The sequence below is a fragment of the Agelaius phoeniceus genome, chromosome 5, assembly GCF_051311805.1.
Source record: "Agelaius phoeniceus isolate bAgePho1 chromosome 5, bAgePho1.hap1, whole genome shotgun sequence".
Taxonomy (NCBI): domain Eukaryota; kingdom Metazoa; phylum Chordata; class Aves; order Passeriformes; family Icteridae; genus Agelaius; species Agelaius phoeniceus.
In genome coordinates this window covers 52312032-52326898 of record NC_135269.1, presented here as the reverse complement: position 1 = coordinate 52326898, position 14867 = coordinate 52312032, and the positions used below count along the sequence as shown (strand labels likewise).

General features: G+C 42.1%; 1 protein-coding gene across 1 annotated transcript; it reads left to right on the top strand.

Moving 5' to 3' along the window:
• The first annotated feature begins 233 nt into the window (after positions 1-233).
• On the top strand, positions 234-14342 carry GPR37 (G protein-coupled receptor 37). Its single transcript, XM_054631596.2, has 2 exons — positions 234-933; positions 11403-14342. The coding sequence occupies exons 1-2, from the start codon at positions 241-243 to the stop codon at positions 12219-12221; spliced, it is 1512 nt and encodes a 503-aa protein (XP_054487571.2). The 5' UTR covers positions 234-240; the 3' UTR covers positions 12222-14342.
• The last annotated feature ends 525 nt before the right edge of the window (positions 14343-14867 follow it).

The window sequence follows — 14867 nt, the reverse complement described above, 5'->3', positions numbered from 1 at the left end:
CCGGGCGTCGGTGACAAGAGGCTCCTCGCCGCTCCGCTCGTCGCGCCCCCAGCGCCGGCCGCTGCCCGCGGCGGACCCCGGCGGCAACGGGAGCAGCGCTCCTGCGGCAGCGGCGTCGTGGCTGCTCCTGACCGGGCTATTCCCGGGAGCCGGGTGGGCATGTCTCCCGCTCCCAGCCCCGCCGAGCGAGGCGGCCGCCGGGTCTGAAGGAGAGCGGGTGAGCCCCGCCGCCTCCCGGCCATGCGGCCCCTCGGCGCTCCGCTCGCCCTGCTCTGCCAGGTGCTGGGTGCGTGGGCTGCCTGCGCCCTGGCCCCGGACCCCGTCGCAGCCTCTGGGCCGCCGGCGCCCCCGCAGCGCGCCCGCTCGCCGCCGGCCCCGCCGCCCCTCGGCCCCGGCCGGCGGGCGGCCGCGACGCTGCCCGGGCGCGGAGCCCTCCCTCCCGGCGGAGCGGCGGGGCCGGGCGGCAGCTGCGCGCCACGCGGGGCCCCGGGCACCGGGCGACGGCGGGCGCGGAGCAGCGAAGCCGGGGCCGGGGCGGCGGCGGGGAGGGGCGGGGCGGGCGGGCCCCGGTGGCTGCCCCTGAACGGCTCGGCCGGCGCCGAGGGCAGCGCCGGGGGCCGCGGGAACGCCACGGGGCGCCGCGCCCGGCTCCGCAACCCCTTCTACCCGCTGACCGAGGAGTCGTACGGCGCCTACGCCGTCATGTGCCTCTCCGTGGTGATCTTCGGCATCGGCATCATGGGCAACATGGCAGTGATGTGCATCGTCTGCCACAACTACTACATGCGGAGCATCTCCAACTCCTTGCTGGCCAACCTGGCCTTCTGGGATTTCCTCATCGTCTTTTTCTGCCTGCCGCTGGTTATCTTCCAGGAGCTCACCAAGAAGTGGCTTCTAGAAGACTTCTCTTGCAAAATCGTCCCGTATATTGAGGTAACGTCCGTGGGTGGGGATACGCGAACCCCGAGCTCCTCTCCCCGCCGCAAGCCTGAGCCGTGTGCGGGGCCGGCGCTGCTCGCTGTCATCGCTGCCGGCCCGGGGGCGTCCCGGTGCGCTTTGGTCCGGGTTTCCTGAGTGCTCTTGCGACGGAGCGGAGCCCGTCCCGGCCCCGCAGGGAGCGCAGTCGGCAGTGGCCGCACCGGGTCCAGCGGCACCGGGATTTCTGCGGCTCCCGCTGAGTGCGTCCGGCGCTTCCTGCCACTCGCGCGACTTCTGCCAAACTTTCCTTGTTCCCTGTGACCCTGAGAAACAAGTGATCCTCTCAGAATTAGATTTCAAGCTTTTCACTTTGTTTATTTCAGTAAAGTGAAGATGGGTCAGGAAAGCGGATGAAGGGCTTGAGGGGATCGCTTGTAAGGAGGTGATTGTAAAAATGGGATCATCCCATCAATGGAATGTCTGGACTCTTAACTTATATTTCAGCGTTCAAATCTCACGTTTATTTAGCTGCAGGTTTGTTGGGGTTTGTTTTTGTTCTTGTGTTTTTGAAAGACACCAGCTCCGTTTAAACTGCAGCTTCTTGGCAGCTGTTCAGCGGCTCTGTCAAAGAAGCTCTCAGACAGCTGGCCACAGTCCTGCCGGCAGTGCTCAGGTTGTCTGCTTTATTTATTTACTGGAACTGAACACTGAGGCTTGCTGCTACGGCGGTAGCCTGGAGTTCTGGCTGGCTCTCCTGTATTCCCGAAACCTTATGTCCAACATTATTCTGTAACTGAGAGCAGAGGAAACAACTGGTGGTTCTCTTGTCCTAAGAATGAGCTATTAGGAAAAAAACCCCAAACAAACAAAAAAGCAACCCCCTATGCCCCTCCCAGAAAACCCTCAAATACCCAACTTGTTATTAATATAAAGTGTCAGTTTCAGCAGCACATTAGTACACAGTAACACAGAATTAACTGTCAAATGATACTACGATATTTTGAAGTGTTAAGAAAAATGTGTGACCTGTGTAGCCATAAAATTGCTGCTGCTTCTTTCATCTGTTTAGTTTATTACTGGTGGTATTGGACAAAGGGTGGAGCTGTGTTACGCTTAGTTGAATTCTAGGCCAGTACTATACCACCTGCATTTAAAAAAAGAAGACATGATGCAGTAAATATGTATTTATGGAGAAACTTAGTGCTTGAATCCTTTAAAATTCCTGAAATGGATTCTGGGGCTGCTGTGTTAACCTGTAAAAGTAAGTAGCAGTGTTTTAAGAGTAACCATTTCATTTAAAATAAATAGTGTAGTTTGTGTTTCAAGGACTTTCATGTGACATTTCAGTAAGTAACCAGTAAGTAAGTTGCAGTGTTTTAAAAGTAACCATTTCATTTAAAATAGATACTGTAGTTTGTGTTTCAAGGACTTTAATGTGACATTTCATGCTTCCTAACACTTTTTTGGTGCATCCACACACAAAGTTGAAATAGATCAGTATTTTAGATGATTTGTGTGGCCACACTGTTCCTCAAAATTAGTTGCTTATGCTTTGCAGCTTTGGGCACTAAAGAGTTTTTCAAACTGAAAATAGCTTAGCTGAAATGTAGTTGCTGAAATTCAAAACTGTAGTCCTGAAAAATATTCAGCTGCTGCTATATGCCATTATAATTTAATGTTACCTTGTTTTTTCACTTTAAAGTTCTGTGGCTGTCTAGAGCTGGTCTCATTCAAGAGTCCAGTCAGGTGAACTGGTGGCTGTGTTAGGCCTAGTTATCACTGGTGTCTAAAAGTAAAGCATTTTCCTTGTCCTTGAAGTATAATAACTTAGTTCTAAAGTTAAGTTCTTAAGAACTTTAGTTCTTAGTTACAAATATAAAGAGGTCTAGCCTTAGGGTTCTGTGTTGCTCCCAGAAATGTATAGTTTTTGTTCAGTGTCATTAAACATAATACTCATGTATGTAAATTATCTCATCACCTTGAGAGGAGTAAGTAAAAGGCTGGATTTCCCTCTCTGTAAACTGTGGCAATGAGTGACAGATACTGAACACTGGTGGATCATGACTCCACAGCTCACCTGGAGCCTGGAATGAAGGACACTGTCCTATAAATCAGGATTTGACCCTGCTGAGGCAGAGAAGGCAGCTAGAGCAAAAGTTCACCACTTTCCAAGTGTTGATCTAACCTCAGAGGCATTACACAGTGACACTGACACCACCAGGAGCAATGCAGATGTGTAGCATGTCATGAAATCCATCCCATGTGCAGCTGCTGCTCCTTGCTCTGTCAAGGGTTGTTTACAGCAGTACATTCATCTGACAGCTGAACAACACTCTCTTTTCCTTTGTAACTCACCTGGGCAGGCCCTTCTTCTTCTCACACAGAGGGAAAGGGTGAAGTCTTCTTATCTCCTTGAGAGGAAAGCTTTGACAGATATCTTCAGGAGAAGTGTCCAGAACTTTGTGGAATACAAATATGGAATCATCTTCCTGAAGATGGACACATTTCAACCTCCTGTCGGTATTTTCTATAAGTTTGCACAGTGTTTAGTTCTTTTAAGGGTCTCTTGGTTCCATCTTTTCATCTCTTTGTTTTTGGGGGTTTTTTGCATATGCTGTTTAGAGAGAGAGCTATGTGTCTCACCTGGGTTTGTAGATCCAGAAATACCTCAAGCATCAAAACCCCTTATTGGCCTGAGTCTTCTGTCATACCAGCTTCTACTCTTAGAACTAGAGAACAGGGGATGGCTGATTATCCACAGCAAGTGATGCAGTGATCACAGCATTTTAACATAATTCAAGCATGCTTTGTGCTGTTTGAAGGTTTCAAGTGATCCCAGGGAAATACCTTGAGTTTTCTTAGTTTAGCCTCTTGTGACCAATTGGTTTTTATTTGTGCTGTTTTATGGATATTGTGTAGAATTCCAACAAAGCATCTGCTGCTGGTGATAACACATATGCCCACTCAGTCTGGGAAAAATGCTTTATGATATCTTCCTGCACATTTGTATAGGTAAAGGCTGAGCTTCCAGCAGTGGAATGTCTTCACAAATTTAATTTAAAGGGCAGTTTTCCCATAGCTAATAAAGATCTTCTATGACAAGTACATTAAGTAGTAATTTCAGCTATATATTGTATAACAGTATGGCCACTTGTAACTACTAGTTTTGAGTGTACTGAAAAGGAGTTGAGAAGAGAATTTGAACAACTAATGCAGCTACTCTGCCTGTAAGGATGTATGGAGATGTGCTTCTCCTTTGCTCTTTTAATATTCTGCCATTTTTCTGCATGGCTCAGAAGTCTAGATTTTGGCATACATGTCTGAAGTGTTTACCTGCACACTGTTTTGTCTTTCACATGCTTTTGTCAGTATTACTCAGAATCAGGAGACGTGAGGTAAATGACAATAGAAAGACAATGAATTTGGGTAATTCCTGCTGATGTGGAATCCTTTTGGTTTTGTTCAAGGCACTCAGTCTTTTGAACTTTTGAATATAGCTCCAGTTTCCCTACTTACAGATTTATTCTAGGCCTTACTAGAAAGAAATACAAATGTAGACAAAATCTGTACTGTTATTGTGCTTTTAAATATTTTACAACTGTAGGTCATGTGAAATTAAGTTTTTTTCTTTATTTCATTTTAATGCTGAAGGCCAGTAGTGATGAGATTAAATAAGTTGTTTAAGGCCCAGAGCAACTTGCACAAGATGACAAATGGATTCTGTCAGGTAGGACTGGAAACCTTCTTTCAGGCTTAAGAAGGAACTTTGCTTGAGTTGTGTGCATTTTGCTCTTGGAGCTTACATGAGAAGCTTTGTTTGAGGGGGTTGTGTTCTATGTCAACAGATTGAATCAAGCTACTTCTAGCCAAGCAGGGGTTTAGAACTGAGGAATGGTCTAGCATGAGGGTTTGCAGAGGCTGATTTACCATCCTGTGCAGTCCAGCACAGAGCAAGAAGTTGCTGAGGCCAGTGTATGGTACACAGCCCTGAATTCAGTGCTAGTGAATATGAGGACCTCTGCCTTTCCCAGACACCTCACAAAGAACAGGACAAAATTTGTGGTGTCCTCATCTGGACCATAACATGCATACAAGACTGGTGTGATTCTGTAGCAGGCTGACAGTAAAAGCTTTTGAAATCTGATGCCCAAACTCTGCATGTGCTTTTGGCAATGAATTTGTCGCATCACTCCTGTTTCTTGTGGGCAAGTTCCAGCTCAGGAAAGCTATCACAATTAGTATTCTTAGTGGAAAGCATAAAGATTGATTTGGACTGAAATACAAATTACTCTCTTTTCCTGGAGCTGATCCTCCAGGGCAATTTGAGGTGAGGCTTTTTCCCATTTCTCTTTACTTGACAGAGGTAAGCAGGAAGCACAGAGAAAGCTGCTGTTCTCTGCCTGTTCCAAAGCTGTGAAAAGAGATCCCTATTTTAAGTTTCACTTTAGGGAAGCAAGCAAATACATTTTTAATGGGAGTTTATAAAAGCTGTGTATTATCTGTCTTTTCTGTGACTTTTGATGTGCGGCATTTTCTTTATGTCTCTTCTTTGACTCCAGTCAGAGCTGTGCTCCTGAACCTCCATGAGTCCTCTGGGTCACTGACAAAGACACTCAGAGATGTTTGCAGTTTCAAGGCTTCATCATGAGAGTTTTCTAGGGCAATGGCTTGATCTATCTTTAACTGAGCAGAATATCTTCAGTGCTTATCACACAATAATTATTTAAAACTGAAGTGTTAATATATCTCTGCCCTTTAGGTATTAATGCCATGATGATGATAGCTGCCATGTTGGTTGTTCTGTCAGTCATTCTTTCCTCTGCAAATCCTGTCCTTAGGATCCTCTAAGTTTTTGCTTTTGGCTAAACTTTGCCTGTGGTATTTCAGCATGGAAATGAATTTGTGTCAGAGTAGGTTTAAAATTGGGTCAGTAATATTTAAGTTACATATGTGTGAAGACAAAAAGGCAGCATCTGCGATGCCAGCCCTATTGACTGTGCTCTGAACACTAGCATGTAATTTCTCTATATGACAGGATTATTCCTGCAGAAAGAGGAAGAGGTAGATTTCTATCTGTAGTTACATATTGCTGCTATTAAGAACTAGTGCAGGAGTCCCTTGTGTAGTGTGATGAGAACTTGATCCTCAGTGGAGAGTGACACAGAAAAAAGAAAAAAAAAATTACCTATTTGGTAGTGTGGTAGATTGCAAACAGGAAAATGAACAAAAATGAAATCCTTTCGTGTTTTATGTTATTTCCAACCCCCTGGATAAGCATGTGGTGTACTAGTGAGTATTTCCAGTGCCCTGATAGTGTGTTGGCTTCTGCTTCCTGCAGAACTCAAAAGTGGTGCATAGAAGTAGACTCTGATTCTAAGCAGTATATCTTGTGATATACAGAAGTGTAAGATATTAAGAGTAAATATCACATAAAGCATGTGTGCTTTGTGACTCCTTGGTGTGAATGTTGGTAGTACTTCAAAGGAAACAACAGTGTTGCACCTGTTATTCCATGTGTGTGGGATCATCTCCCTCATCATAGATTTCAGAATTGTCATCTCATCTTTCAGATAGATGATGTGGATTTTCATTTGGAATGCATAAGGTAATTGCTGATGTCAGAGCTGTACACTGGCCCCAGATCTTCTTGGCTACTGAATTATTCTTGCCACACCACAGAAGTGTTTTCACTGTGAGATTCTTCCCTATTTTAATGCATAAAGCCATTAATGTTTAATAGCACTTCTTGTGAAAAATACAGATATATTTTTGTTCTTTTTTAATAATGATTGTTTTTCTTCGTTTTGTTTGGGTTTTTTTTTCTGGGAGTAGAGTGGGACTTTTTTATTAAAAAAACGGAAATCTAGGTAAATATTAAATAATTGTTTGCAATGTGTTGATCTTTTATTTTGCATTAGTTTGTTCTTATTACTGGAGTTTGTACTGTAAGTGTAGAGTAGCAAAAAAAAAGTATTGTAATCTGTGCTAAATTTATTTATTTATCTTAGGGAAAACTGATAAATCTACAGAAGTCCCTCTGGTATGTTGCATTAACATCTTCAAAAGCTATGAAGATTAATGTGGATGTGGAATAGCCATCAGAAAATTATAGTCTATAATGGCTTGAGGAATAGAAAGTCATTTATATATGACATAACAGGAAAGGATATACAGAATCTACGAGGTGTCACTGATAGCTCAGAGGTGGCTTGGATAGTAGTCACCAACCTCTTCTGTAGTTCAGCTTTCCCATTACAATGTAAAAATATTGTGTATACCCATCTCATCTTCTAACAGAGGAGTGCCATGCTGTTTTAAGAAATTCTTTGTTATCAACATAAAATATATTCTGTCTTAGAAACTTCAACTTCAGCTGGTAGAAGGGTCTACTTCTCATAACACCTTTATTTTAACTTGTTCAATATAAACTTAGTCTACATTGTTTCCACTCACTTCTCCATCAGAATGGTCACTGCCATTTCCAGCCTGGAGCTGCTCAGAGCTGGTTGATTTTCATTCTGTTACGTTCACTGTCTTTTGGCTTAAGTAACTTTTGTATCTCATAATACATTTTTCTGTAGATAGCAGCAATATCACTTCTTGCTCTTTGTCTTACTGGGTGGAATTACCCAACCTCTCTTTTATATTCACTTACAGAATTTGGTCTTTGTTGGTCTTTTCACCTAAGTCACCTTTCCTGATTTTGTTTCTGGTTTTCGTTACTTTTGACTAGAAATTAGTGGGACAAAATTGAGTCTTATTCCCACAGCCATAACTCACTGTAATACATCTACACTGCTCTGCTGGTTAGCCAGAGTCTCTGCTCCTGGAAGCCAGGGCCAAGAGCTGTGGGACCACAGCCAGGAGAAGAAGTAGGGCAGGCCAGGAAAGGCCTGGGAATATTTTGGTAATTGTTAAAGTTTGTGAAAGGGGAACCAGTATGTTGGAAGAGTGGACAGGAGAACAGCAATTATGCTGAGCATTTCATGAGTTTGCTATTGTTCTCTGTGGCCTCAGTTCCCCAAATCAGTTTTGACACTGTTGACTAACAGCTGGTGAGCTGATGACCAAGGGTTTATGCAGTGTTTTGAAGGGGCATCACAGTGCTCACTGACTCTGTCAAGGCTTTTTAAAGAGCCACAGTGTTTAAAGAGCTTCTTTTGTAACAATAATTCTGTGTGTGCTGTAGCTAGCAAACCTTTCAACAGCAGTTCTCTGCCCAAATGGTGTGGGTATCTCCTCAAAGTAGGGGTTCCTTCACCACGTCCTCAGAGCAGATTGATGGTCATTCAGCTGGAAATTTGGGGACTTGGCTGATTTCATGTAGTAAGAGAAAGTTGTAAAATTATGCCATCCTGAATGCTTAGAGGCTGCAGGAGAATCTTTAGTGGACAATAGGGAAATAAACCAGACAACTAAGTGATGATCAAAAACTACTGAGCCTGAGTTGCCCTTACCTTGCCTCATTTCCTGCCAGGTTGTTGGAATTAAGATTGGAACAGCATATCAGACACTCACCTGTTACAAGAATAGCGCCATTAAACTCCGTGCAGCCTTGCACCACTTTGTTAATTTGTGCTTCACCTTTTCCCTGTCAAATTAATGATCTTAATTCTGTAGTTATTTCAAGGCAATATAATACCTGAAAAGAAAACTTCTCGGAATTTTTTCCACACTTTCAGCTTAACTCTAATTGTTAGTATGACTGGTATGAAGAAACACACCTAGACTGAAATTGTGTGAACATGCAGAATGCATGTCCCAGTTCTCTCCCATAGGTTTTGAGCAGCACCCATTGATTTTGCTGGGTATTACTCATAGTCTGCTGTGTGAAGTAGTTGAACCCCTTAATTGCTCTGCTGCATTTAAGCAAGTCAGCTGGAGTGAATCCATGATCATCTGCTTGAGTGTTTTTGTTTGGTTTTTGCAAGCTTTTCCATGGCATCACTGACTCTGCTAATCTACAGAAAATAGGAGACTGTTGCTTGTTCCAGGGAAACACTGGCTTTCTTTAGCTTGTTTCATCAGTAAATCCATGGGAAGGTTTTCAAAGCCGCCTTCCAGTATTCCTAGTTGTTTCCTCTTGCTCTATTTCCCTGTTTGAAGCCTCCAAGTTGTTGGTCAGTTAATGTGACAGGAGCCCCGTAGGTTATGTTTCTTCATGGCAGACGTGTCTTCTTTCATTAGCCCAGCCCCAGCAGCTGCAGAGTTTCATGTCTGGGCCGCTGTGGAACAGTCTGTTTGCAGTGAAATGCTGAAGTGTCTGCCTTGGGCTGGGAGGAGGCTCACACCAGAGCTGAAAGGAAACATCTTAATGTACAGACACTCAGGTTTTCTTCTGTTTTGATGATTTTTATTTCAATCCCCAGTCATTTCCAGATCTCAGTTATTTCCCTGTCTCTTGTAATTGTAGCAAGCTGAGTCCTGACCCTTTTGTTTTAACATGTTGCATGTTAAGGCTAAAGGTTTTGCTGTCACTGAGAGATTTGAAGACTGCACACACATTTAAATATTTTGGAAACAAAGCTACTAATCTTGAATTAAAAAATCTGACTCTGAGCTGTGATACAGGAAAATCGTATTTCGTTAGCGAAGTTTGTCATTGTTCATTAAGATTTCCCTGTAAGTATTTTCCTTTAAATGTTTTTTATTTTTTGTTGTATTTACCAAGCTTTCTTTAAATCTTGTCAGACAATTAAACTTCCAAATCAACGGTTGCCTATAAAAAATGTTTACAGTAGTGCCTTGTCATTGTTAAATGTTTCTGCAAGTTAATTAGTAAGAGATTGGATCTTATTTATTCCATCTTTTAGGAGGCTGCTTCAAAGAATTCTCCAACCAAGCCAACATCTTGCAGTTGTAATTCCAATTGCCTTATATTTTCAGTGATAGTCAATTTTAGCAATCTGATATGGCTGTTAAATATTGAAGGCCAAAATTAATGATACATTTATATAATTGTGCATAATTTTTCTATCTATCTTTGAAGAACTTTTTTCAGAGATGTGTAAACAGTATTATTTCAATATTATGGTGGAAATCAGAAAATGTTTCTTAAAGTCTATATGAAATTTAAATATAGCATTGCACATCAAATTTTGATAAGCAAAATTATAGTGAACTGCCTAATATTACTTTATTGCAGAGATATGGTTCATTCATTATAAAAGTAAACATTCTTTACATTTATTAACAATATTATTTTACTTTCTTTTTCCTTCACAGTACATCAACACATTTTCAGCATAACACATGTATGCAAACCCAAGAAAATAAGTGAATTAAAAACTAACAGGGCACTTAGTCTTTGTCCAATTGAAGTTAATGGGAGTTCTGCTTTAAATTTGAACTGAAGTTGAATTTATTACTAATAGAATTAGGCCAAAATGTATATAGTCTTCTTGCAAATTTATTTTAGGAAATTAAATTATAAACAGGATAAAATGATAGGAAATGATGTTTCATGACAGCACAAGATTTCTGTTCATGCATAGAATAATGATTATTAAAGCTAGAGAACATAAACATTGCTCTGTACTTGTTCCTCACAGTATGTAATTGACAGCTCTCTCTGCTCTCTCCAATCCGTCTTTAAATCATTTAAAGAATGAAACTTCTTCCTTTTCTCCTGGCCTACAGTACACTCTCCCACAGAATGTTTCCTATGAAATAAAGCCTGGGTTTTCCTTGAATTTTTTCTACATGAAATGTTGACTATTGGTTATATAGAGCCTACCCACTGTAGTGAAGATTAGTTCTGCACAGGCTCTGGAAGTCTGAGGATTTCAAATACAGTTTCTTTGAAGTCATGGCGGGGGATGACTACGCGCCTTCATCCCATCAAAATTTTGCTTAAAAACCTAAGTCCACAAAAATAGTCGTTGGATCCTCCTCGATTCAGTAGATGCTTCATCCCCAGGGTTTCTAAGTTTTGTAGATATGGAAGGTTTAATGTTTTGATCCCCTGCTTGCATAGTGAACTTGTTATGTGGTCATAACTTCTGCTGAAGGAAGACTATCCTATCTCTCCCATTTTGAGCTAAAATTCCAACCCCTGTGGTGGAACCAGTCTTTCTGGAAAACACCCCTTAGAAAAAAGTGGGGGAGGAAACAGTTTTACATTTTAGTCAATTCCAATTTTTTTTTTTCCCACTCAGTGTTGCACCAATGCTTGCTTGGACCTCCAGGAGAGGTTGACACCAAGCTGGAATAAGAATTTGTGGGCAAAAAATAGAAGCATGTACTGTTTTTGGAATGCATGCTGGATGGTAGCTCAGCAAACACAGGAAGCAGAGTGCTGTCTGATGCTTCCTTTGATGGTGCTCAGCACCACAGCGCTCAACTGCTTCTCGGTGAAGAAGCTCGGTGCTTCTCTTCCTCCCCCCTTTTTTTCTCATTTTCTTTTCCCTTTTCTCCCCCAGGTTTTTTTTACCCTCCCCCAGACAGCACCTGTATTAACCCGTGCTGCCTCTCCTCCTTCCCAGGTGGCCTCTCTGGGCGTCACCACATTCACACTGTGCGCTCTCTGCATCGACCGCTTCCGAGCCGCCACCAACGTGCAGATGTACTACGAGATGATCGAGAACTGCGCCTCCACCACGGCCAAGCTGGCCGTCATCTGGGTGGGCGCGCTGCTGCTGGCCCTGCCCGAGGTGGTGCTGCGCCAGCTGGCCACCGAGGAGCCCGAGTACAGCGGCAGCCCCCCGGGCGAGCGCTGCGTGGTGAAGATCTCCACGGCCCTGCCCGACACCATCTACGTGCTGGCTCTCACCTACGACGGCGCGCGGCTCTGGTGGTACTTCGGCTGCTATTTCTGTTTGCCTACCCTGTTCACCATTACCTGCTCCCTGGTGACAGCGAGGAAAATCAGGAGGGCAGAAAAAGCCTGCACGAGGGGGAACAAGCGACAGATTCAACTGGAAAGTCAGATGAACTGCACAGTGGTGGCTTTGACCATTTTATATGGATTTTGCATCATTCCTGAAAACATTTGCAACATTGTGACTGCCTACATGTCCACAGGGGTCTCTCGACAGACTATGGACCTCCTCCATCTCATTAGTCAGTTCCTTTTGTTCTTTAAGTCCTGTGTCACCCCAGTTCTCCTGTTCTGTCTCTGTAAACCTTTCAGCCGGGCCTTTATGGAGTGTTGCTGTTGCTGCTGTGATGAATGCATCCAGAAGTCTTCCACGGTGACGAGTGATGACAATGACAATGAGTACACCACAGAACTGGAGCTCTCCCCATTCAGTACCATTCGTCGCGAAATGTCAACTTTTGCTTCCGTGGGGACTCACTGTTAATTGACCTTAGGGCTGTATTTCCTGCATCTTTTTCCTTTTTCTTTTTTTTTACTTCATATTTTTCTTCTTGAAGCAAAATGCAGGAAAAAAAATCACTGTTAAAAACTACTCTTGAAACCAATCTGTATTAACAGTCATGCTTTGGAAAATAATTTCTTTGGTTATTAAAAGGAAAGAGAGAGAAGGAGAGCCAGCACTCAGTTCTACATCATGAGATTTTGTGTGGTGCTAGGATTTCATTGGTTGAGGAGGAGGATCCATATCAATCTGCTTTTATTTAATTCTGTAGTATTTTTTTTGATAATCTTCTGTAAAATGTTTATATAGACTAAAAACTGTAAAATGTTTATATAGACATTGTGGGCTTTGCAAGGTGTTTTCACGTAAAAGATGTGGTGGAAAGTATTTGAAGGTAGTTTTAATCAAATTACTGTACACTATTTTGAGAGGACTTGGGCTTCAGAGAATTTATAAAGTAGCATAAAAATAAATGAGGTTTTATTCTTTAACTTGATTCAATCTACATTTAACAAAGACACCTATGAGTAGTATTAAATTCCTTTAATAAGTAAAAAAAAAACTTTGCATATCATAATTTAGGTGGCCATATTTAATTAACATTTGAGTACTTACACTTGAAGGATATAATTAGAGTGTTTAAGGAAGATGATTATAATGGTATTAGATTTATAGGAGTGGGTTTTTTAATGTTATATTATGAAGGTTCAATGTGCCTCATTGAAAATTTTCTTCTTAACCTGCAGGTATACAAAATCTTGAGTTATTTTGTATTTCTTACAAAGAAACACTCACTTTATGACTGAATTTTGTCTCGTGTGATTTCAAAATCAAGATTCTTTCCAGTATACTATTTGTTTTACATTGAGTTTATGTCCTCCATCTCTGTATATATGGCTCCTACTGGCTTCAGTGAGAGTCTCATTGCAGAGAAAGGAATTTTTTTGCCAGAGGTTTGCTGACAATAAATGTGAGGGACTGAAACATGTGGAGAGTGAATTCCTTCTATTTTAAAAGGTATAAACACACTTGGGGCTTGACCTAGAGCCCATGGCAGTCAATGGAGAGGTTTCCATCAATTTCAGAGAGCTTTGAATCAGACTGGCTTCTCCTATTTGTTCTGGGATGTGTAGCATGAATATTAATCACAGGGGCTCTGTGTGCTGGTTCAGAACCATGCTGCTCTCAGAGACTGCTATTCACTAGCAGCTCACAGCCCTGAAGCTGGTTTGAGAGCCACTGTGTGTTTTGCTGATGGCTTCTTGCTGTCCACAGAGTTGTTAAAATGAGGAGGGTATGTCAACACTGCCAGCAACAGAGTGATACAGTAAAATCCAAAGTTGTTATAAGCAAGCCAGGCTGGAGACTGCAAAGTGCCTATCCTTACCAGCAGAGCTTATATCCCCACTCTTGGCTGAAGCAGACATTCTGTTCTTGGCAGGCAAGCCGGCTCATATTTACACTGGGCAGCAGGCTGAAGTGTAGACACTGGCTGAGGAACTGAATTTTTTATAGATAGCTTGTATTTTAATACTAATTAAATAAATAATGCAGCTGTATTGAGCAGAAGGAAAATTTCATACACTCCTGCTTTGAAATTAACACTGAATATAACTGATGCAGTGTTACCTCCCTTTTGACACCTGCCTCTATATATGTTAAAGAGCTTGCTGTAACTTCTGGAAAGGACTCTATTTTTGGTTTGTAGATTCCAGACTTAATGTGTCTAATCTTGGTGATATTCTTGGGCAAGCAGTATTTCTTATTTTTCTTTACCATTTTAACCTATAATAATTTCAACTGAAAAAGAAACAGTTGAAATTAATGAATATGAATCTAAACATATATGCACATGAGTTCTTCTTCTGACTTTTGAATCAGAAACTGGGCCCTAGCAAGGCAGTCTGCTATAACCACAGGCATGGTTAAGTTCTGCTTAGAACTTGAGAAATTACCCAAGTTTTTAAAGCCCTGTTTAACATGCTCAATCATTTCTGAAGATGGCGACTGTCCCTTCCTGAGAAAACCTTTCATTGACTTACCTTTGCTTGATTACATTTAATAAAGTATGAAAGGGAATAAAGAGAAAAGATGGAAACAAAATTCTTGCTCACTTTGGTGCCTGTGTTTCCTCAAATACATATTCCCCGCTCTGCATTTTGATTTTTACTATTCTTTTTAAATGCAACATTTATAAAGAATGGGAATAAGACTCCCTTTTTGTTCCTTGCTGAGAGACCTGTTTCCCTCAGCTGCCCTTTCTGTTACAACAGGGGCTCAAGGATCTTGGAAAAGAACAGCAGAATGGGAGGAAGCACTTTAAAAGAAACAAATGAAAAAAACCAGAGAATTTACTTGGAAATATTACATTATCACATTTTGCTATTTTAGGTACAAGATTGAACCAGGACACGAAATGTCCCCATTGCTTTGGATAGAAGGTGCTTCCACCTTTCCACCGTGCACTGGGTATGTGTGAGCTCTGCTAAGGACTGTTGCTAGCTCACAGGTTACATGTTCTGTGTCCCAGAGAGCTGCAGTTTGTTTCTGCATTTAAACTTTTCCACAATAGGTGTATGATAATCCTGGAAAAATCAACCAAACGACCAAGCCAATCAAAAAAACCAG